The sequence below is a fragment of the Moschus berezovskii genome, chromosome 8 (assembly GCF_049115385.1).
Source record: "Moschus berezovskii isolate FMDL1 chromosome 8, NW_MosBer_1.0, whole genome shotgun sequence".
Classification (NCBI taxonomy): Eukaryota; Metazoa; Chordata; class Mammalia; order Artiodactyla; family Moschidae; genus Moschus; species Moschus berezovskii.
The window spans coordinates 99,449,062-99,474,769 of record NC_142467.1 but is presented as its reverse complement, the minus strand read 5'-3'; the positions used below and the strand labels follow the sequence as shown (position 1 = coordinate 99,474,769).

The 25,708-nt window shown below is 39.5% G+C and overlaps 1 protein-coding gene and 1 pseudogene across 1 annotated transcript; one reads left to right on the top strand and one right to left on the bottom strand.

The window, feature by feature from the left end:
• Positions 1–1,889: 1,889 nt before the first annotated feature.
• LOC129558422 (olfactory receptor 7E178-like) lies at positions 1,890–10,198 on the bottom strand. Its single transcript, XM_055429573.2, has 2 exons — positions 10,188–10,198; positions 1,890–2,832 (listed from the first exon to the last, which is right to left on the bottom strand). The coding sequence occupies exons 1-2, from the start codon at positions 10,193–10,195 to the stop codon at positions 1,890–1,892; spliced, it is 951 nt and encodes a 316-aa protein (XP_055285548.2). The 5' UTR covers positions 10,196–10,198.
• A 7,056-nt stretch (positions 10,199–17,254) lies between these two features.
• LOC129558596 (olfactory receptor 7G2-like) lies at positions 17,255–18,230 on the top strand (annotated as a pseudogene).
• Positions 18,231–25,708: the final 7,478 nt, after the last annotated feature.

The following is a 25,708-nucleotide window of genomic DNA, read 5'->3' as shown; positions in this document are numbered from 1 at the left end:
GTATATGTACCAAATCTTTCTTATCCATTTGTCTGCAGATGGACGTCTAGGTTGCTTCCATGTCCTGGCTATTATAAACAGTGCTGTGATGAATATTGGAGTACATGTGTCTCTTTAAATTCTGATTTCCTCAGTGTGTATGCCCAGGAGTGAATTTGACTACTTTAGCTGTGAATCATTAAGTTTTTTGTAACTTTCTGTCTCACTAAGTGATATGATTGGGGAGAAGTTAGATGGAATGAAAAGGAGATTTATCAGAAAATTTTGGAATCAATTTTGCTCTGGTAGGTAGTCTCCTCTCTACTCCTTGGGAAGCATATACCCCAGTTTTCCTAGGAAAGTCCCAATTGATAACTGCTTTTGTAAACTCAGTATTCATAGTGCCCTATTTCAATTTCAAATTTCTCCGATTTGGAAATGAAATACCCATCCTATTTTCACAAAAAGATTATTAATGAGCAATAATATATTGGATGTGTTGATCATTATGGTAGAATATAGATACATATGACAAATAAGGAATAATAAAAGAAAAAGTATAGAATCAATATATAACAAAAAATAGAGCTGTGTTTCCTTCCTTGGAAGGAAAGCTATGACAAACATAGATAGCCTATCAAAAAGCAGAGACATCACTTTGCTGACAAAGGTAAAAATCGTCAAAACTATGGTTTTTCTAGTAGTCATGTACAGATGTGAGAGTTGGACCATGAAGGCTGAGCACCAAAGAATTGATGCTTTTGAATTGTGGTGCTGGAGCAGACTCTTGAGAATCCCTTGGGCTGCAAGGAGATTAAACCAGTCAATTCTAAAGGAAATCAACTCTGAATATTCATTGGAAAAACTGATGCTGAAGCTGAAGCTTCAATACTTTGGCCACCTGATGCAAAGAGCTAACTAATTGGAAAATACCCTGATGATGGTAAAGATTGAGGGCAGGAAAAGTAGGTGGCAGAGGATGATATGGTTAGATAGCATCACCAAATCAATGCACATGAATTTGAGCAAAGTCCAGGAGATAGTGGAGTGCAGAGAAGCCTGATATGCTACGGTTCATGGAGTTGCAAGAGTCGGACATGACTGAGATGCGGAACAACAACAACAAAGAGCAGCATTTATTTTGTAACTATAGAAACAAGACTGCCAGGGACCAAGAGCTCTGTGCAATACACGAGGAAATGAAAAGGTGTAGTGATGTGGTATGCAAAATCTTGGAATGGTTATGACTCAGATTGGGTGATTAAATAATGTTCCAATTCCATTAGAGCTATTTTAATAGGAAAAATGTATAAACAGACAGCCAGATAGGTACATATATGGTGTGAGACAGAATATTTAGAATCACTTGTTGCACATATTTGTTGTTACTGCCTTTACCAGTCTTCAGTTCAGTTCAGTTCAGTCGCTCAGTCGTGTCCGACTCTTTGCGACCCCATGAATCACAGCACGCCAGGCCTCCCTGTCCATCACCAACTCCCGGAGTTCACTCAAACTCATGTCCATTGAGTTGGTAATGCCATCCAGCCATCTCATTCTCTGTCATCCCCTTCTCCTCCTGCCCCCAATCCCTCCCAGCATCAGAGTCTTTTCCAGTGAGTCAACTCATCGCATGAGGTGGCCAAAGTATTGGAGTTTCAGCTTCAACGTCAGTCCTTCCAATGAACACCCAGGACTGATCTCCTCCAGAATGGACTGGTTGGATCTCCTTGCAGTCCAAGGGACTTTCAAGAGTCTTCTCCAACATCACAGTTCAAAAGCATCAATTCTTTGGCGATCAGCTTTCTTCACAGTCCAACTCTCACATCCATACATGACCACTGGAAAAACCATAGCCTTACCAGTCTTAGGAACATATATACATATAGGCACATATGACACACGTATTGAAATTAGGTTCTTCTGATAATAATCTTCCAGAGGGCACTCTTTATGTCCTGGTTCCTTAGGCTGTAGATGAAGGGGTTCAGCATAGGACTGACCACAGTGTACATTACTGAGGCCACTGCACCCTTCCTATGGGATGATGAGACAGCTGAGCTGAGGTACACCCCAAGGCCAGTTCCATAAAACAAACAAACAACTGACAGATGAGAACCACAGGTGGAGAAGGCTTTGTACTTCCAACCTGAAGATGAGACTCTTAGAATGGAGGAAATAATTCGAGTATAGGAGTAAAGGATCCCGGAGAGTGGAATTCCCCCCAAAATGGCACCAATGAAATAGATTAATATGTTATTGATGAAGGTGTCAGAATAGGAAAGGTTGAAGAGTAGAGGAGGATCACAAAAGAAATGAGGAATTTCCACTTTTGCACAGAAGGTAAGCTGTGACACCATCAAGTAGTGCAGCAGGGAGGTCAAAAGGCTGATGGAAAATGACACCAGGATCAACAAGCCACAGAAGCGGGGGTTCATGATGACCAGGTAGTGTAGAGGGTGACAGATGGCCACCAACCGGTCATAGGCCATCACTGTCAGAAGGAGACTCTCCAAACATGCATAAAGAGAAAAAAAGGTCAGTTGAGTTAGGCAGTCTGCATAGGTGATGGATTTGCTGTGTGTCTGGAGGTTCCCTAGCATCTTGGGGATGGTGGTGGAGCTGAAACTGACATCAGTCAAGGACAAATTGGAGAGGAAGAAGTACATAGGGGTGTGGAGGTGGGAATCAGAGATGACAGCCAGGATGATGAGCAGGTTCCCAAGAACAGTGACCAGGTACATGGACAGGAAGAGTCCCAAGAGGAGGGGCTGCAGATCTGGATCATCTGAGAGGCCCAAGAGAAGGAATTCAGAGACACCTGTTAAATTCTTTTTTTCCATGTAGATGGGGCACCTTATGAAAAGAAGAGTGTTGAATAAACAAAAAAATTGTAGAGGCTCCCAGAGAAGTGTCCATTCTTTGGATTTAAGCAATTAACAAATAAAATATTCACACTTGATGACCACATGGCCTAGCATCTTTAGCAATATTTCTCAGTTGTGAGCACATCTTTAATGAGGCCCCAAATATCATTTGCTTCTTTACTTACCTATTTTAGAGGCATAGGGCCAAAGAATGCAAGAGAAGTAAGGACTTTTTTCACATAATAAATCCATGAACGTGATGTAATATGTGTCCCCTTAGTTTTGAAGGAAAAATCTATAGTAAAAGTTTTTTTCTCTCTTAGAAAGGTCATTCTAATTAAAGGATACTAAAAAACACTCAAATATACTGTATCTTATCCAAATGCTGTACAAGAAACTCTCTTGATTTGTAATGTAGTCCTAAACAGCTAAAACCACTCTCTGGGGTATAAATTCTAAAAAAATTCCTAATCAGATGGCTTTTCTATTTTTTAAATTAATTTCTAGAGATTTTTCATATTTATTTGGTTTTATGACATCCATCTTCCATGGAATTATGTGTTCACTCGAGTGTGTGTGTTGTGGTCAAAGTCTCTTCACATATAATTCAAATATAAATATTTGCTCTTAGTGGACTTCATATTTCTATAAGTGTATTTTTAATATCTCTTTTTCCTTAATTTATTCATTTTTAATTGAAGGATAATTATAATATTGTGCTGGTTTCTGCCATACATCAACATGGATGAGCCATAGGTATACATATGTCCCCTCCCTCTTGAGCCTCCCTTCCACCTCCCACCCCTCTAGGTTGTCACAGAGCCCCGGTTTGAGTTCCCTGAGTCATACAGAAAATTCCTACTGGCTATACATTTTTTCTTTTTTTTAAAATTTATTTTTAATTGAATGATAATTGCTTTACAAAATTTTGAAGCATAAAATCACACTATCACTGATCCTGAAGATAGCATTCATATATTATGCACCAACGATTAATTAATAAACTCTAATTAAGACCCTGAACTTGCTTTTCTTATTACAGAATATTTTTCTATCAGTACTATAATAGTCTCAGAGAAAGTTCTGAAATTGAGATTGCTGATTGCTGTTTTTTGTTTGTAGTGGCTAGGTAACACTTCTTAACTTTGATATATCTTTAATCCTAAAGGTTTGTGAAGGGTTGATTTCTCATCAGATACAACCTCTTATGAACCATCAAAAAATTTAAGACCAAATTAGTTCTCAACATTAAGTGGGCTTCTCATGCCAGTTTAAGAGCTTTTCAAGCCAATTCTTTTTTTTTTTCTCATTTAATTATTTTTTATTGAAGGATAATTGCTTTACAGAATTTTGCTGTTTTCTGTCAAACCTCAACATGAATCAGCCATAGGTATAAATTCTTTCTTACAGAGAGTTTGTGTTTCTTTTAAATTCAGCTCCCTGAATGCAGTTTGGGTTGGCAGGAAAGAAGTCTGTTTTGGTGCCTTGTAAATGGAGTTTTGGGCTTCACTGGTGGCTCAGCAGTAAAAAATCTGCCTGCAATGCAAGAGGCCTGGGTTCAATCCCTGGGTTGGGAAGATCCTCTGGAGAAGAAAACGGCAACCTGCTCCAGTATTCTTAGCAGGAAAAACCCCGTGGACAAAGGAGCCTGATGGGCTACAGTCCTTGGGGTCTCAAAGAGTTCAGCCTGACTTAGCCACTGAATAATAACAAACAAAATGGAATTTCACTGTCTGTATTCAAACTGGATTTTACCTCCTCTCTACCACAGGGCAAGATAGAAATTGCTCCTATCCTCAAGTGTAAAGTGATAATATAATAAAGCATGTTGCTCTCTTTTGGGGGGTAATAATGCAGGTAAAAGAAAAAAAGTCACATAAAAACATTAGTTCAGAGCCTGGCACACGAATTCCTACATAAAGCTTTGTGATATTGTGGTTATTGTCACAATTTTCATCACTATCACCTTCATGATCATTTGAAGCACTTGAAGGACACTTTGCTGGGCTGTCGCTTCAGTTGTGTCCAGCTCTTTGTGACCTCATGAACTACAGCCAGGATCCTCTGTCCATGGAATTCTGCTTGCAAGGATACTGGAGCGGGTTGCCATGCCCTCCTCCAGGGGATCTTCCTAACCCAGGGGTTGAACTTGCGTTTCCTGAGGCTCCAGATTTGCAGGCAGATTCTTTACCACTGAGCCACTGGGGAAGCCCAGAGGGTACTTCAGAGAAAACTATTACCTGCTCAAGTTAAAAAAAAGATGCCTACGGAAGACAGAATAATTATGGGAGGAAAATATACATTTAAATAAAAGTTCTAGTATCCCTACCAGTAACAACAGCATCAACTTCATAGGCTTCTGAGCTGATCTATCCATTTTAGTGTCTTTCTACTGGTTATCCTATCTGTCCTCTGCTTTGATGATGAGAAAAGAAGGTTCCCCCAATCCCTGCTGCATTCACTGTCTCCCATTGCACTTGGCACTCACTGGGCTCTGCTGTGTCTCTGCTGGGGCAGGACTAATGGATGCAGATGTCTTATATCTCCCCTACCTGGTGTTGGATAAGGGCTGAGAGTTTGTCCTCAGAACATGCAGGAAAACAGTCTCAGGTATGTGCTTCCCAGTGCAGACAACATCTCCAGGAGAATGAGACACACATATATATAACCCATTGGACTGGAGCTGGCTAACTGAAGCACAGGTTGATTATTTACAGTGATGCACCTTGGAGACCTCCATGCATCTAGAAGATAATTAGCCAAATTGGCCCATAGCCTCTCAATCTCTGAGGATTTGCTAACTTCATGGAAGAAGAAAAGGAGAAAGGTGAATGTATAAGGAAGGACCTAGACCCTTCCTGCTCCCAAGAAGAGGTTGACCTCTTCCTTTCATCTCTGAGTCCCAAGTGGTTTATCTCACCATAAAATTCACACACTTATTTATTCAATGAGAGAAAGCAATATGTGACTTTATATCTGTAAATCTTTGATTAGTCATATAATTTAGAAAGATTTATGCCTTCCATGGGCTTCCCAAGCAGTGCTAGTGGTAAAGAACCAGCCTGCCAATGCAAGAGATGCAAGAAATGTGGGTTCAATCCTGGGTCGGGAAGATTCCCTGGAGGAGGGCAGAGCAACACACTCCAGTTTTCTTGCCTGGAGAATGCCATGGGCAGAGGAGACTGGCTGGCTACAGTCCATGTGTCGCAAAGAGTTGGACACTATTGAAGTGATTCACCCACACATATGCATGTCTTCCATACCAAAATTCTGATAGTATTTCTATTTCTTTAATTAAGATTTTTATCTCTGAGAGCTTGCTACTGTTTTTTGTTTGTTTTTTTAATAGTCCTTTTTTGAGGTTTTGGAATTTATGCCTTGGAAATTTATGGTTCTTGCTATTTTGAATGATAGTTCCAATTCTAGTTCTAATTCTACTGGAATTTAAAATGTTTCAATTCAATTAGTTTAAAATTTAGCTCTACTTTTTCTGCTTAATTGATGTATGTTTTTATATTACACACTGTTTATTGTGAAGCATTCGTCTGGTATTTGGCTTAAATACTTCTAGGCATCTCAGAGTCTACATTCAAAATGTGGGCCTGGGCTATATACTCTTGTCAAGTCTTGACTGGAAGAGTATCTGAACACCAGCTCACTTACATGGGTCGGGAAGATTGAGTCCTATTGGTGAGACTGAGTCCTATTGGAAGATTGAGTCCTATTGGCAAGATTGAGTCCTTTGTGGGCCAGAGGACTCCCTTAGTTTCTTATCAAATGGGCTTCTGACAACAGGACAACTGACTTCTATCAGTGCAAGGCGGTGAGATGTCAAGAGAGGGCTGGCAAGATCAAATCTGAATCCTGGTGATGGAGGGCGGGGAGGGATGGATTGGGAATTTTGAATCAGCAGATGCAAACTAGTGTATACATTAAATAGAATGAATATAAGCAGCTCCTGCAGCTCAATTCCAGAAAAATAAATGACCCAATCAAAAAATGGGCCAAAGAACTAAACAGACATTTCTCCAAAGAAGACATAAAGATGGCTAACAAACACATGAAAAAATGCTCAACATCCCTCATAATCAGAGAAATGCAAATCAAAACCACAATGAGATACCATTTCACACCAGTCAGAATGGCTGCTATCCAAAAGTCTACATGTAATAAATGCTGGAGAGGGTGTGGAGAGAAGGGAACCCTCTTACACTGTTGGTGGGAATGCAAACTAGTACAGCCACTATGGAGAACAGTGTGGAGATTCCTCAAAAAACTGGAAATAGAACTGCCATATGATCCAGCAATCGCACTTCTGGGCATACACACCAAGGAAACCAGAATTGAAAGAGACACATGTACTCCAATGTTCATCGCAGCACTGTTTATAATAGCCAGGACATGGAAGCAACCTAGATGTCCATCTGCAGATGAATGGATAAGAAAGCTTTGGTACATATACACAATGGAGTATTACTCAGCCAATAAAAAGAATGCATTTGAATCAGTTCTAATGAGGTGGATGAAACTGGAGCCTATTATACAGAGTGAAGTAAGACAGAAAGAAACGCACCAATACAGTATACTAACACATATATATGGAATTTAGAAAGATGGAAATATAACCCTGTATACGAGACAGCAAAAGAGACACAGTTGTATCGAACAGTCTTTGGGACTTTGTGGGAGAGGGTGAGGGTGGGATGATTTGAGAGAATGACATTGAAACATGTATGTTGTCATATGTGAAATGAATCAGCAGTTCAGGGTCAATGCATGTTACAGGATACTCGGGGCTGGTGTGCGGGGATGACCAAGAGGGAGGATAAAGGGAGGAGGGAGGTGAGAGGGGGGTTCAGGAGGGGGAACTCATGTACACCTGGGGCAAATTCATGTCAATGTATGGCAAAACCAACCAATATAATATTGTAAAAAAAAAAAAAAGAATAAACAAGGCCCTACTGTGTAGCGCAGGGAACTATATTTAGTATCCCTTAAAAAACAATAATGAAAAAGAAAAAAAAACAAAGCTCAGCCTTTCTGGATGTTTGTGTTGGCAGATTGAGTTTTTCTCATTTTAAGAAATTAGAAACTAACAAATTGTTGATTTTTTCCTTCAGTTTCCCCCCAAAACCCCATGCATGTTGCTCCTTCTCCAATTGCTGTGTTTTGAAAAGAAAAAAAAAATGTGCTACTTTATCACATCATGAGAAAAATATTTTTATCTTCAAGTAATTGGGGGGAAAAGATAGTCTCATTAACAAAGTCATGTGGTTTATCTCACAAATATTATGACCATAGTCAGAGAGCTTGGAGTTGCAGGTAACATATTCTAATCTTGACCTCAGGTCCTGAGTGTGAATCCTGTTGGATGCTTTCAGCTCAATAACTCAACGTCTTTGTGGTCAGAAATGAGATCTTGAAAATCGGAAAAACTATTTGGGACTTTATTCAATTGTAAGTTTTCAAAAGGTAAGTGATGGAATCTGATCAACTCTTCAAGTCACATAATCCTTTTCTACTCTGAGGTCATATCACATGGTGGCATGAGGTCAACTCTAAAGTCTGGAAGCCTGAGTTCAAATCCCTTCACCACCTCTTACAAAAGCACCATGAATCCATGTATGTATAACTTAAACTTACCTTATACCTAAGTGAAATTATGGTAAAGCAGAGCATGAGAAAAGTACCCGACTTATAGGTGTATAGAAAGGATGAAATTAGCTAACAAAAGTAGATGCTGAGATAGCTGCCTAGCAGTAGCCATAACTCTGTTATTAGTGGTGGTGGTAGAATATAATAATGATTATTTCAGTATTACGAAAGTGAAATGAAAGTTGCTCAGTCGTGTCTGATTCTCTGTGACCCCATGGATAGTCCATGGAATTCTCCAGGCCAAAATACGGAGTGGGTAGCTTTTCCCTTCTCCAGGGGATCTCCCTAACCCAGGGATCAAATCCAGGGATCGAACCCAGGTCTCCTGCACTGCAGGCGAATTCTTTACCAGCTGACCGACAAGGGAAACCCAAGAATGCTGAGTGGGTAGCCTATCCCTTAACCAGTGTATATTCCCAACCCAGGAATCGAACCATAGTCTCCTGCATTGCAGACAGATTCTTTACCAGCTGAGCTACCAGGGAAGCCCATTTCACTATTATGATTTCTAGTAATTTTACTGTTTTTTTTTTTTATTTTACAATATTATATTGGTTGGTTTTGCCATACATTGACATGAATCCGCCCCGGGTGTACATGAGTTCCCCTTCCTGAATCCCCTTCCTACCTCCCTCCTCATCAGTTCTAATGAGGTGGATGAAACTGGAGCCTATTATACAGAGTGAAGTAAGCCAGAAAGAAAAACACCAATACAGTATACTAACTCATATATATGGAATTTAGAAAGATGGTAATGATAACCCTGTATACGAGACAGTAATTTTACTGTTAATCAGAAAATTTAGAACACAGATTTTGTGATAAGAACTCAAATAGTAAGACATAGAAATGAAAATAAAAATTAGAAGAACAGATTTTTAAGGATCCATTGACAATGAAGAGGCTTAATTCACTCATGGATTTGAACTCCCAACAGAGCTATGATGACCTGGGTCACCACCTGCTCAGGAAGTGTGCTGGGTATGTACAAAGCAGTGGATGAGTTAATTATCCATGCTCCATAGTGTTCAATGCTTTAGAAGAGTGGTCCTCATGTGTGACCATCACAGTAGCAACATCAACATTTAGGAATATTTTTAGACGGGCACATTTTTTAAAAATTGTTTATTTTTGGCTGTGCTGGGTCTTCGCTGATGTGTGTCAGCTTTTTCTCTGATTGCAGTGAACAGGGGCTACTCTCCAGTTGCGGTGCTCCGCTTCTCATTGCAGTGGCTTCTGTTGCTGCAGAGCACAGGCTCTATGGCACGCAGGCTTCTGTAGTTGCAGCACTTGGGCTCAATTGTTGTGGCTTCCAAGCTGTATTCCACAGGCTAAGCAGTTGTAGTGCATGGGCTTAGTTGTTCCACAACATGTGGAATCTTCCTGGATCAGGGATCAAACCCGTGTCTCCTGCATTATAGTCAATGAAACAGAGTAGATGTTTTTCTGAAATTCCTTTGCTTTCTCTTTAATCCACCAAATGTTGGCAATTTGATCTCTGATATCTTAACTATGTTTATAAATATATTATTTGGCCAATATGGAAAATAGGTTTCCACACTTAAAATTGGAATCAGGCTTTCTGATTTCAGAAATTAAATAGAGATGCCTTTGTATGTAACATTAATAAAGAATAGATTGGGAGTTTGGGATTGACATGTTCATATTGCTATATTTAAAATATAATGCCTTTCCATGAAAAAATAAATAAATAAAATAAAATAAAATTCTGTGCCCTCCCCCCACAACAATAGGAAGGAAGCCTGGAATTAATTAGAAAAAAAATGTTTATATGCGAAATGCAGGTGTATATGAATGGGTGGATAGAATACATGGCATACACTTGGTCTAAGAAGGTCAAGGATTATCCATCATGAAATTCTCTCTTGTGCTGCTGTGGTCTTTAAGAATTTGCACAGCCCAGGGATCAGAATGGCATCAAAAATATTTGTCTAATGAGGAGTTTTGGTTATTGATCCCCAGGGGTGTAGCTGTGGTTAGCCGTCAGCTTATTATATGAAACAGCCCTTGCCTTCCTAGGAAAGGCACACCTGAACTGGCTTTCAGAGGTGATCCTTCTTGACCAGGAGTCCATGGTCTCACATGCTCTGTCTGCCCTTCCCGAGGACAAATCTTCTGTCTCCAATATCCAAGTGTCATGTCAAGCATCATTACACATGCCAGTCAGGTAAAGTCCCTTAGTTAATGATTTGGGGATTTTTTTTTTTTTTTTTTTGGTAACAGGAAAAGTGCTTTACTAAAAATTTATCTAAGGGACACGATGAGCAGAGTTCAAGCACGTAATGATCAAAATGAAGTGTCCTATGAGATTCCAGACAACCTGTCTTTTTGTTGACAAGTTTGTACCAATGCTCACCCAGTTCTCAATCTGCTGGTCTTCTATTTCCTTTAAAAATGAAAGAACTCCGTATCCAGTCTTTATTCTCCTAAGCAAAAATGTGCCCTTTCTCAAACCTGATGCCTCATAAAATTTTCTGACATTTGCTTGAATGCCATGGTGGTTGTGGGGAAGAGATTTGGTCAATTTTTCCTTTATTTCCCTTTCTGGTTCTTCAAATACCACTGCACAGAAGTTTGTTTGCTTTATTGCTGTTCTTGGGCTGTGAAGACACAAGGGATAAGTAGAGACACACAAAGCCTTAGTGGCTATCCTCCTAGCAAACCTGTATCTATAAAATTTCCAAGAATTTAATTCATGAACAGCGAAGATAGTATAATACCTTTTAAAAAATATAACAATCCTTAAACTACTTTGAAACTTTAAAATGGTGACATTCTGTTCCCAACTTCAGGTCTTAAATATAATATAAGAACATAATACACGTACAAAAGACATCCGTTTTGTATCCCCCTTAGATCTTATTCCCTCCTCCTGAGAGTCAAAATCATCTTGAATATGATGGTGTTCCCCCTTGCATTGTTTTATATTGTGCATGTGTTCACAAACATATGTAAGACAAATGCATTAACCATAATACCTATGAGTTAGGAAACAGAGAAATAAAGTATGATGTAATAATATAGTGTTAAAATATCCCTGCAATGTGGGAGACTTGGTTTTGATTCCTGGTTGGGAAGATCCCCTGGAGGAGGGCATGGCAACCCACTCCAGTATTCTTGCTTGGAGAATCCCCATGGACAGAGGAGCCTGATGGGCTACAGTCCATAGGGTTACAAAGAGTCAGACACAGCTGAGTGACTAAGCACAGCAGTATAGTGGGGTTTCCCAGGTGGCTCGGTGGTAAAAGAATCTGCCTGCCAGTGTGGGAGACACAGAGACGTGGGTTCGATCTTTGGGCCAAGAAGATTCCCTGGAGGAGGAAATGCAACCCACTCTAATATTCTTGCCTTAAAAATTCCATGGATACAGGAGCCTGATGGGCTACAGTTCATGGTGTTTCAAAGAGTTGGCCACGGCTGCATGACTGAACACACACACAACAGTATAGTGGAATACTCTCTGGTAATTAAAATTAATGAAGAGGGATTAAAAATATCAACAATAAAGAGAAGATAAATTACACAAAAACGCCAATTGTAAATGGCATATACTATGTGGTCCTAACTATATAAAACTTCAAAATGCAGTACAATACAATTGTCCACAAAACAATAACCCTGCTTATAGTAAAAATTGTTGAAGAGCAATGTATATGTAATTCATTTAGTGGTTCTCTTGAGGAAGGAAAAGCATCAAGATTTGCCAACGCATAATGTGGAGACTCCATATACATCTGTGTTATTTATTGCAATAAAACACCTAGAATGAGGACTGTGATGTGTGTGAATTTGATACTTTTCACAAGATGGGAATGCTGCTTGTACTTATTTCTGTATTTCTTTGCTTGAATAATCCTCCAGGTTTATATTTGTTGTGGATTATTACTTGTAAGTGTTCAATATATATTTTAAATTTTCTAATGTTGTAGACTTTGTCATTCAAAAAATTTATCTTACCATATTCATAATTGGTGCCGATTTGTGTATCTGATTTATTTTATCATTTATCTCATTTTAATTTCTATCTCTTTCATCGTGTGTCCATGGCCAGTGAACGTAGATATCATCAATGTTTCCTTCATATCTTTTCTATGTGATAATGATTTCTAACTGGAGTTTAAGCTCATAACACATCTCTGAAATTTTCAGTTGCCATGGAAGAATATTCATTCCCCTTTTCTATTGTATTCTTTCAATCTGATCACTGCTTCCTTCGGAGGAGTGTAATGAGCAAGATGCCTTTGTTCATGAAGAAAATTTTAAAATAGGGTAGGTGAGTACAAGGGTCTCATATGCTGAGTATTATGCTGATGGCTCTTTATTCATTTCTCATCATTTCAATATTCCATAATATTTTATAATAGCTCCCATTAAATAAATGAGTACATTGAAGTTTCTTACACAGTTGAACAATTTTTGAATTCTCAAAGAAAGTGCTGGTCCTGGATTCAGTTCATAGTATTTGAGTCTAAATAATATACCAGTTAATAAGGACTGACATAGCCACTTCTGTCTCCCCCAGCTGCGGAGGACTATTGCTTTAGAGTCCTGTAGGATGCCTGAATATATATGTTGTTGTTCAGTCACTCAGTCGTATCCAACTCTTCGTGACCCCATGGACTGCAACACTCCAGGCTTCCCTTTCCTTCACCATCTCCTGGAATTTGCTCATGTCCAATGAGTCAGTGATGCTATCTGACCATCTCATCCTCTGCCACTTTCTTCTTTTGCCCTCAATCTTTCCTAGCATCAGGGTCTTTTCCATCCAGTTGACTCCATCAGATGGCCAAAGTATTAGAGTTTCAGCTTCAGCATCAGAACTTCCAATGAATATTCAGGGTTGATTTTCTTTAGGACCCACTGGTTTGGTCTCCCTGCTATCCAGGGGACTCTCAAGAGTCTTCTCTAGCACCACAGTTTGAAGGGATCAATTATTTGGTGCTCAGCTATAAAATTTTTATTTTGCCTACACTGGGTCTTTGCTTCAGTGCTGGACTCTTTGTTGCTAGTTGTGGCATGTGGGTTTCTCCCTGTGATGCACAAGCTTTGCTTGTTGCAACAGGAGGCTCTAGAGGAGGTGGACTCAGGAGTTATGGTGCAGAGGCTTAGTTGCCGCATGGCATGATGTATCTTAGTTCCAAGACCAGGGATGGAACCCACATCCCCTACATTAGGAGGTGGATCACTAGGGAAGTCTCAGTGCCTGAATATTTTTGAAGTGTCATATGTCTGTCTTATCTTGTAGTTTCCTGTCTTCTAAGGACCAAAAATTGTTGTTCTGCAGGCATGCTCAGTCTCTTCAGTTGTGTCTGACTCTTTGTGACCCTATGCACTGTAGCCTACCAGGCTCCTCTGTCCATGGGATTTCCTAGGCAAGAATATTGGAGTGGGTTGCCATTTCCTTTTCCAAGAGTTCTTCCCAATCCAGAAATCAAACCCTCATCTCCTATAGCTCCTGCTTTGGCAGGCAGATTCTTAACCACTGAGCCAACTGGGAAGCCCAAATTTTTGCTGTTTTAATCTATTTTTTGAAGCTTATGCATTTAATTCTTTCTCATCTAGCTGTTTTTTTTTAATGATATCTCACCTATCATCTTAGGGGAAGAAATCCCCCTAGGATGAAACACAATATGTGATATTTGTCCGGCTTCTCTTAGAATCAATTGCTAATGCAGATGAGTTGCATATCATGAAGGAATCTACATGACATTTTCTTTTTTAAAGTGAAAATTGATATAATAAAACTTCAAACTCAAACATAATCAAGTCTTTTCTAAAAGTATTCCGTTTTGTTACTATTGTAAATTAATCTTATTTTTGACCTTTATAAACTACCAAAAATAAAGAGCTGGTTTTATAAAAAGGTCAAGTAAAAAATTGTTATGGGTGAGGTTATATGTCATTTCTAGTCTTTGCTCAGGTGCAGAGCATATACCTGTATAGATGCCGTGACCTGCTACACAATACTTCATGGGTAAAGACGAACATATGTTGTAGGCAGGAGAAAAGATCTGGCGCATTTTCAAGATGAAAATATTAAACTGTTAAAGGGAAATTATAAAATCTGAGTGTTGGTTTCGGAATGCTAATTCTGTACTATCCAGAGTAAACTCAGTGATGAGAGGATCTGAGCTCAGACTTAATATTTTCTATCCACTGTGTATTTCATGACCTTGATGTAACCTCACCTTACCTAAGTGTTCCCATGGATGAATAGAGATACATTACAACTCAGATATGATAAATGTAACTTAGATCTGATAACTCATCTATAATCTGATAAGTCCCTCAAGTCATTTTGAGATATGTCAAGTTTGGGGCACCACACTCCACAAGACAGATTAGATACATGCATTCTCATCTTTCTGCTTGTTTGAGGCAAGAAATAATTCTAAAGGAAATGCAACGAAAAGAATTAAATACTTAGGAATATATCTACCTAAGGAAACAAAAGACTTGTACATAGAAAACTATAAAACACTACTGAAAGCAATCAAAGAGGACACTAATAGATGGAGAAATATACCATGTTCATGGATTGGAGGAATAAATATTGTAAAAATGAGTATACTACCCAAAGTAATTTATACATTTAATGCAATCCCTATCAAGCTACCAACGATATTTTTCACAGAACTAGAACAAATAATCTCACAATTTATATGGAAATACAAAAAACCTCGAATAGCCAAAGCAATCTTGAGGAAGAAAAATGGAACTGGGGGAATTAACCTGCCGGACTTCAGGCTCTACTACAAAGCCACAGTCATCAAGACAGTATGGTACTGGCATAAAGACAGAAATATAGATCACTGGAACAAAATAGAAAGCCCAGAGATAAATCCACGCACCTATGGACACCTCATCTTTGACAAAGGAGGCAAGAATATAAAATGGAGAAAAGACAGTCTCTTTAAAAAGTGGTGCTGGGAAAACTGGTCAGCCACTTGTAAAAGAATGAAACTAGAACACTTCCTAACACCATACACAAAAATAAACTCAAAATGGATTAGAGAGCTAAATGTAAGACCAGAAACTATAAAACTCCTAGAGGAGAATGTAGGCAAAACACTCCCCGACATAAATCACAGCAGGATCCTCCATGACCCACCTCCCAGAATATTGGAAATAAAAGCAAAATTAAACAAATGGGACCTAATTAAAATCAAAAGCTTCTGCACAGCAAAGGAAACTATAAGTAAGGTGAAAAGACAGCCTTCAGAATGGGAGAAAATAATAGCAAATGAAGCAACGGATAAAGGATTAATCTCCAAAGTATACAAGCAGCTCCTGCAGCTCAATTCCAGAAAAATAAATGACCCAATCAAAAAATGGGCCAAAGAACTAAACAGACATTTCTCCAAAGAAGACATAAAGATGGCTAACAAACACATGAAAAAATGCTCAACATCCCTCATCATCAGAGAGATGCAAATCAAAACCACAATGAGATACCATTTCACACCAGTCAGAATGGCTGCTATCCAAAAGTCTACATGCAATAAATGCTGGAGAGGATGTGGAGAGAAAGGGACCCTCTTACACTGTTGGTTGGAATGCAAACTAGTACAGCCACTATGGAGAACAGTGTGGAGATTCCTCAAAAAGCTGGAAATAGAACTGCCATATGATCCAGCAATCACACTCCTGGGCATACACACCGAGGAAACCAGAATTGAAAGAGACACATGTACTCCAATGTTCATTGCAGCACTGTTTATAATAGCCAGGACATGGAAGCAACCTAGATGTCCACCTGCAGACGAATGGATAAGAAAGCTTTGGTACATATACACAATGGAGTATTATTCAGCCATTAAAAAGAATACATTTGAATCAGTTCTAATGAGGTGGATGAAACTGGAGCCTATTATACAGAGTGAAGTAAGCCAGAAAGAAAAACACCAATACAGTATACTAACACATATATATGGAATTTAGAAAGATGCAAATGATAACCCTGTATACGAGACAGCAAAAGAGACACAGATGTGTAGAACAGTCTTTGGGACTCTATGGGAGAGGGTGAGGGTGGGATGATTTGGGAGAATGGCATTGAAACACGTATGTTGTCATATGTGAAACGAATCACTAGTTCAGGGTCAATGCATGTTATAGGATGCTCGGGGCTGGCATGCAGGGATGACCCAGAGGGAGGATAAAGGGAGGAGGGAGGTGGGAGGGGGGTTCAGGAGGGGGAACTTATGTAAACCCGGGGCGAATTCATGTCAATGTATGGCAAAACCAACCAATATAATATTGTAAAATAATTTGCCTCCAATAAAAAATAAATTAATTACCCAAATAAAAAATAAAGGAAATGTCACATTTTATTCTTTATTTCAGTCTCAGCACTTGGCACAAGGTGTGAAAAGGTGTTGGTGATCAATAAAAATAAGAGCCAATAAAGTGTGGAATGTGATGATGGAGGGAAAAATTAACAAAGGGAAATACTTAAATGCTCTTCTGGGTTTATAATATACATAGAATTTTATTTCTTTATATTCAATATTTAAGCACTGTTTTTTTCAAACTTTATCATATATCAAATTCATCTGGTGGGTTTGTTGAAACTTGAATTTCTGGCCCTTGCCCTTGTGTTTATCAGCAGTAAATCTACAGTGGTACCAAGAATTTGCAGTTCTAATCAGTTCCCAAGGGCTGCTGCTGCTCACCTGGGGACCCTTCATTTTATTTTATTTTCACTCCATTTTTCCTTCAGATTTGTCAGCAATATGGAAACCAGAAATCAAACAGATGTCTCCAATTTTTATCTCCTGGGATTGACAGATAATCCAGAACTACAGCTCCACATCTTCTTCCTGTTCCTGTCCATGTACCTGATCACTCTCCTGGGAAACCTGCTCATCATCCTGGCTGTCAGCAGTGACTCCCACCTCCACACTCCCATGTACTTTTTCCTCTCCAACCTGTCCTTTACTGACATCTGCATGAGCACAACCACGATCCCGAAAATGCTGGTCAACATCCAAGCACAAAATCAGAGCATCACATATTCAGGCTGCCTCATCCAGATGTGCTTCATCATGGTTTTTACCTTTCTGGAAAATTTTCTTCTTACTGTCATGGCTTATGACCGTTATGTGGCCATTTGTCACCCCTTCAGATACTCAATTATCATGAACCCACAAACCTGTGGCCTGCTGATTATATTCTCACTGTTGCTAAGCATTCTGAATGCTCTGCTCCTCAGTCTGACAGCATTGCGGCTGTCCTTTTGTAAGAACCTGGAAATCCCTCATTTTTTCTGTGAACTTGCTCAGGTTGTCAAGCTAACATGTTCTGATACCCACATCAATGACCTTTTGTTATATTTGGTGGGTAGCATATTTGGTGTCGTTCCTCTCTCTGGGATCATTTTCTCTTATACTCAAATTGTCTCCTCTGTTCTGAGAATGCCATCAATGGGTGCAAAGCTGAAAGCTTTCTCCACCTGTGGGTCTCACTTGTCAGTTGTTTCCTTATTCTATGGGACAGGTTTTGGGGTTTATATAAGTTCTATACTGACTGGCTCATCCAGGAAGACTGCAGTGGCTTCAGTTATGTACGTGGTGGTTTCTCAGATGATGAACCCTTTTATCTACAGCCTGAGAAACAGGGACATGAAGGGAGCCTTGAGAAAACTCATCAGAGGGACACCTTCTTTTCTGTGGTTGTGCCATCTACCTTGGACTTGTGTTTGTAGAATGAGGCAAAATAATAGTTAATAGATATATGTAGAATATTCCATTTGTAAGTGGCAGAATATACATTTTTTTATATGCGTGGACATTCTGTAGCATAGATCATATGTGGATCATTGATATACAACAAAGGAGGCAAGAATATGCAATGGGTAATTGACTATATGTATATAAAGGAATTATATATAAATAATATATATAAGAAACCTCCTTCAAAAAAGGAGACCCAGGTTCAATCCCTGGGTCAGGAAGATCCCCTAGAGAAGGAAATGGCAACCCACTCCAGTATTCTTGCCTGGGAAACCCCGTGAACAGAGAAGAGTGGTGAGCTACAGTCCATAGGGTCACAAAGAGTCAGACACTACTGAGCGACTAACAATTTCACACTTCCATGTATATACACATATATATAATATATATGCAATATTACTCAGCCATAGACAGGAATGAAATTTTGCCATTTGCTACAGCATGAGTGGGCCTGGTGGGGGTACCATGCTTAGTGAAATTAGTCACAGAGAGAAAGACAAATAAAGTATACTATCACTTACATGTGGAATCTAAAAAATAAAATGCATGAGTGTATGTAGCAAAATTAAATAGACTCACAGATATTGAGAACCACCCAGTTGTTACTAGTGGGAAGAAGAAGGTAGGAGAGGCAAGGACTTGGCAAGGGGTTAAAGGTACAAACTACTATGTATAAAATAAATTAGCTACAATAATATATTGTACTGTAAATGTAGCCAATATTTGATAATTCACCTCATTCTACAGCAGAAACCAATACAACACATACCCTAATAAAATATATAATAACTTTAAATGCAGATTGATTTATAAAAATTTTGGATGACTAGATTGTACAACTGAAACTAATCTAATAATGCAAATCATCTACACCTCAGGAAAGATAAATAAACACTAGGGGTGCAATGTACAACATGATGACACTAGTTAATATTGATGTACAATATATAGGAAAGTAATTAATCTTGAAAGTGAGAAAATGTATTTTCTTTCTTTTTTCTGTCTTTTTATTGTATCTCTTGATTATGACAGTTAGCTGAACCTGTTGTGATAATTATTTCACAAAATATGTAAATCAAATGATCTGCTGTATACCTCACACTTATACAATGATATGTGCTAATTATTTCTCAATAAACTAAGAAAAAAGAAATGTACAATGAAATTATTGTGGCAAAATTGGAAAAGGTGGATATGAACTCTGAAAAGGGATTAACTACCTATGTTGATTGAAACAAAGTTGTCCAAACAGAAGTGGAAAGAAGTAGATGGTGTGCAGCTACCTTGCCTCAGAGAGTCAGGCATTGGCCATCATGAACTCATCCATTCTAGAGTCTTGATCTGGAAGGTCCAGGGATCAGCATGACACTAAAATAGCTTGTCTAAGGAGGGGTTTTAGTTATTGATCCCCAGGGATGTAGAGATTGCAAGAGTCTGCCTGTGACCACCTCACAACAGTCTTCGCTCAGTAAGGAAGCAGGACACCTGAACTTCCTTCCAGAGATGATCTTTCTTGACCTGGAGCCCGTTGCCTCAATCAGTTTGTCTGGTCCTTCTGAGGACAGATCTTCTGTCTTCAAGATCCATGGGGGATACTAATATCAAGTACCATACTTCAGTGATGTCAGCCAGGTAACACAAAGTCTCTTTGAGATTGTTACACTATAATTTCTTACAGGAGAAGCAGTGAGGAGAGACATAAGATTAAAACCAAGACCCTTGTGACCCCCAACAAACCTTGACTCTCTTTTTCACACGTTCACATATATGTTTGAATGAATTCTCACCCAGCACTTTTTCCACTGGGATCCTACACTCTCTCTACAATGGCAGGACCCATTTTTCTCCTGAGTAGAAATCCTCCCCTTCACCAACATGGGTGCTATAAAATTTTCAGATGTTTACTTGAATTCTTGTGCTGGTGGTGAAGGGGTTTGTACAAAGTATTAGTTTGCTGTGCTGTGTACTTAGTCACTTAGTCGTGTTCGACTCTTTGTGACCCCATGGACTGCAGCCCACCAGGCTCCTCTCTCTATGGGAATTCTCCAGGCAAGAATACTGGAGTAGGTTGCCATGCCTTTCTCCAGGGGATCTTCCCACCCCAGGGACGGAATCCAGGTCTCCCACATTGCAGGTATTCTTTATCATCTGAGCCCCTGGGAAGTTAGTGTTTCCATAACAGAGTAGCACAGACTGGCTGGCTTAATAGCAAATTTATTGTCACAGTTCTGGAGATTGGAAGCCTAGATCAAGGTGTCAGCAGGACTAGTTTCTTCTGAGGTCATTTTTCTTGGCTTGTAGCTGGCCATATTCTCCATATTTCTTCATGTGGTCTTGCCTCTGTATGTGTGTATCCAAATATCTTCTTGCTGGATTAAGGTTCACCTTAATGATTCCATTTTAATGAAATTACCTCTTCAAAGATCTTATCTCAAATACAGTCATATTCTAAAGATTAGGATGTCAGTATATGAATGAAATTAAATTAAAAGACACTTACTTCTTGGAGGGAAAGCTATGACAAACCTAGACAGCATAATAAAAAGCAAAGATGTGACTTTGCTGACAAAATTCCATATAGTCAAACCTATGATCTTTCCAGTAGTCTTGTACGGATATGAAATTTGGATTATAAAGAAGGCTGAGCATGGAAAGAGTGAAGCTTTTGATTTGTGGTGCTGAAGAAGACTCTTAGTCTATTGGACTGCAAGGAGATCAAATCAGTGAGTCCTAAAGGAAATCAACACTGAGTACTCCTTGGAAGGACAGATGCTGAAGCTCCAACACTTTGGCCACCTGATACAAACAGTCAACTCATTGGAAAAGACCCTGCTGCTAGGAAAGTTAAGTTCAGTCATTCATGTCCAACTCTTTGCAACCCTATGTACTGTAGCATGTCAGGCTTCCCTGTTCATCACCAACTCCCGGAGCTGGCTCAAACTCATGTCCATTGAGTCAGTGATGTCATCCAACCATCTCACCCTCTGTCATCTCCTTCTCATCCTGCCTTCAATGTTTCCCAGCATCAGGGTCTTTTCTAATGAGTCGTCGGTTCTTTGCATCAGGTAGCCAAAGTACTGGAGCTTCAGTTTTCAGCATCAGTCCTTCCAATGAATATTAAGAGTTGATTTCCTTTAGAATTGACTAGCTTGATTTTCCTGCAGTCCAAGGGACTCTCAAGAGTCTTCTCCAACACCACAGTTCAAAAGCGTCAATTCTTCAGTGCTCAGCTTTCTTTATGGTACAACTCTCATATCCATACATGACTACAGGGAAAAGCATGGTTTAGACTATACAGACCTCTGTCGGCAGAGTAATATCTCTGCTTTTTAATATGCTGTCTAGGTTGGTCATAGCTTTTCTTCCAAGGAGCAAACATCTTTTAATTTCATGGCTGCAGTCACCATCTTTAGTGATTTTGGAGCCCAAGAAAATAAAGTCTGTCACTGTTTCTGAGGATGTCTTACAAATAGCTGAGAAAAGAAGAGATGCTAAAGGCAAAGGAGAAAAGGAAAGATACACCTATTTGAAAGCAGAGTTCTAAAGAATAGCAAGGAGAGTTCAATGCATGATACAGAATGCTTGGGCCTGGTGTACTGGGATGAACCAGAGGGAAGGGATGGAGAGGGAGGTGGGAGTGGGGTTCAAGATGGGGAACACATGTACACCTGGGGCAGATTCATGTCAATGTATGGAAAAACCAATACAATAATGTAAAGTAACTAGCCTCCAATTAAAATAAATAAATTTTAAAAATAAAAAAATTGTAAAAAAAAAAAAAAAAAAAGAAAGAAAAGAAAGCCTTCCTCAATGATCAGTGCAAAGAAATAGAGGGAAACAATAGAATGGGAAAGACTAGAGGTCTCTTCAAGAAAATTAGAGATACCAAGGGAACATTTCATCCAAAGATGGGCCAATAAAGGAATAAATGGTGTGGGCCTAAGAGAAGCAGAAGATATTAAGAAAAGGTGGCAAGAATACACAGAAGAACTATACAAAAAAGATCTTCATGACCCAGATAACCACAATGGTGTGATCACTCATCCTGAGCCAGACATCCTGGAATGCAAAGTCATAGGAAGCATCGCTACCAACAAAGCTAGTGGAGGTGATGGAATTCCAGTTAAGCTATTTGAAATCCTAAAAGATGATGCTGTGAAAGTGCTGCACTCAATATGCCAGCAAATCTGGAAAACTCAGCAGTGGTCACAGGACTGGAAAAGGTCAGTTTTCATCCCAATTCCAAAGAAAGGCAATGCCAAAGAATGTTCAAACTACCTCACAATTGCACTCATCTCACATACTAGCAAAGGAAGGCTCAAAATTCTCCAAGCCAGGCTTCAACAGTACATGAACTGTGAAATTCCAGATGTTTAAGCTGTATTTAGAAAAGGCAATGGAACCAGAGATCAAATTGTCAACATCTGTTGGATCATCGAAAAAGCAAGAAAATTCCAGAAAAACATCTATTTCTGCTTTATTGACTATGCCAAAGCCTTTGACTGTGTGGATCATCACAAACTGTGGAAAATTCTTAAAGAGATGGAATATCAGACCTCCTTACCTGCCTTCCAAGAAATCTGTATGCAGGTCAAGAAGCAGCAGTTAAAACTGGACATGGAACAACAGACTGGTTGCAAATAGGGAAAGGAGTACTTCAAGGCTGTATACTGTCACCCTGCTTATTTAACTTATATGCACAGTACATCATGCAAAATGCCAGACTGGATGAAGCACAAGCTGGAATCAAGATTGCCTGGAGAAACAACAATAACCTCAGACACACAGATGGCAGAAAGTGAAGAAGAACTAAAGAGCCTCTTGATGAAAGTGAAAGAGGAGAGTGAAAAACCTGGCTTAAGATTCAACATTCAAAAAAGTAAGATCATGGCATCCCGTCCCATCATTTCATGGCAAATAGACCGGGAAACAATGGAAACAGTGAGAGACGTTATTTTGGGGGGTTCCCAAATCACTGCAGATGGTGACTGCAACCATGAAATTAAAAGATGTTTGCTCTTTGGAAGAAAATCTATGACCAAGATAGAAAGTGAAAAGTGAAAGTGAAGTTGCTCAGTCGTGTCTGACTCTTTGCAACCCCGTGGACTGTAGCCCACCGGGCTCCTCCATCCATGGGATTCTCCAGGCAGGAATACTGGAGTGGGTTGCCATTTCCTTCTCCAGGGGATCTTCCCGATTCAGGGATCAAACCCAGGTCTCCTGCATTGCAGGAAGACGCTTTAACCTCTGAGCCACCAGGGAAGCCAAGATAGACAGCATATTAAAAGGCAGACATTACTTTGCCAACAAAGGTCCATCTAGTCAAAGCTATGGTTTTTCCAGTAGTTATGTATGGATGTGAGAGTTGGATTATAAAGAAAGCTGAGCACCAAAGAATTGATGTTTTTGAACTATGTTGTTGGAGAATACTCTTGAGAGTCCCTTGGACTGCAAGGAGATCCAATTACTCAATCCTAAAGGAATTCAGTCCTGAATATTCATTGGAAGGACTGATGCTGAAGCTGAAGCTCCAATGCTTTGGCCACTTGATGTGAAGAACTGATTCACTGGAAAAGACTCTGATGCTATGAAAGATTGAAGGCAGGACAAGAAGTAGATGACAGAGGGTGGGATGATTGGCTGCCATCACTGACTCAATGGACTTGAGTTTGAGAAGTCTCCAGGAGTTGGCAATGGACAGGGAAGCCTGGTGTGCTGTAGTCCACATGGTTGCAAAGAGTTGGACACGACTGAGTGACTGAACTGAACTGAAATGTTTCCATTATTTCCCCATCTATTTGTCATGAAGTGATGGGACTGAATGCCATGATCTTCCTTTTTTGAATGTTGAATCTTAAGCCAGGTTTTTCACTCTCCTCTTTCACTTTCATCAAGAGGCTCTTTAGTTCCATTTCACTTTCTGCCATAAAGGTGGTGTCATCTGCGTGTAATCTGAGGTTATTGATATTTCTCCCAGCAAACTTGATTCCAGCTTGTGTTTCATCCAGCCCAGCATTTCTTATGATATACTCTGCATGAAAATTAAATAAGCAGGGTGACAATATATAGCCTTTATGTACTCCTTTTCCAATTTGGAACCAGTTCTTTGTTCCATGTCCAGTTCTAACTGTTGCTTCTTGACCTGCATATAGATTTCTCAAGAGGAAACATTCCCATTACACAATGAGGACACTAGGTTACTCATTTAGTTGGACAAGTTTCTGCTTTCATAAAACAAGTAGTGGAGTCTGGATTAATTTCAGAGTTCTGAGTCTAAGTACTCTTCCAAGCCATAAGGGCTGTCAAGACCACATTTGTCCCCCTCCTCATACGCCGCCCCCCCCCCCCCGAGACTGAGAGGCCTTCCCTGGTGGCTCAGATAGTAAAGAATCTGCCTGCAATGTGGGAGAATCGGGGTTCTCAAGATCCCATGAAGAAAGTATATGACTATCCACTCAGTATTCTTGCCTGGAGAACTCCAAGGACTGAGAAGCCTGGAGGGCTACAGTCCGTGGAGTCACAAAGAGTCAGACATGACTAAGCCACTAACACTAACTAAGTAGGAGAGGGAGAACCTCTGCTTACAGGAACACTTCTTCTAGGATGTTTGACGTTTAGTGTTATCTTGTAATATTCTTGTTATTTTCTAAATACTAGCAAATTATTGCTATTTTCATCTGGATGTTTTAGGAGCCTATGCGTTCAGTTTTTTTCTTCCACTCATATTCAGCTTTAAAAAAAATCATATGCTAGTTATCAGCTTAAGGGATGAGAGGAAGTTCATAATTTTATAAAATAAATAGAATTCATAATTTTATTCTTATATTTCTTTTTGTTTGAAGTTGTGTACTAATTCAGAAGAACTGCAGCAATGTCTTCTTCATTTTAGGGGCTTCCCAGGTGGCGCAGTGCTAAAGAATCTGCCTTTCAATACAGGAGATGCAATAAATGTGGATTTGATCCCTGGGTAGGGAAGATCCCCTGGAGAAGAGAACCCACCCACTCAGTTTTCTTGCCTGGAGAATTCCATGGAGCGAGGAGCCTGGCGGGTTACAGTCCACGAGGTCACAAAGGATCAGACATGATTGAATACACACATTTCTTTATTCTATTCTCAGCACTTGCCACAGTGTATGAGGTTATCAGTGCTAAATATTTTGGCTGATAAAGTAAGTGGAGGAAGACATAGGCAAAAGAGAAGATTCAATTACTTTCTTGGGTTCATTATATAGATGAGTGTTTTCCTAGAGCAGTGGCTTTCAAAATTCATTGTTTGACAGAATAATCTAGAGACTTTATTTAAAATGTTGATTGTTAGTCCTTATTTCTAATGTTTGTCATCAGGGAATCAAGAAAAAGGCCCAAGAATGGTTATTTCGAAACAGTTCCAAGGTAATTTTGATGCTGCTGTTAGTGCATAGATTATAAATTTTATTGTTTCTCCACCAAATATTT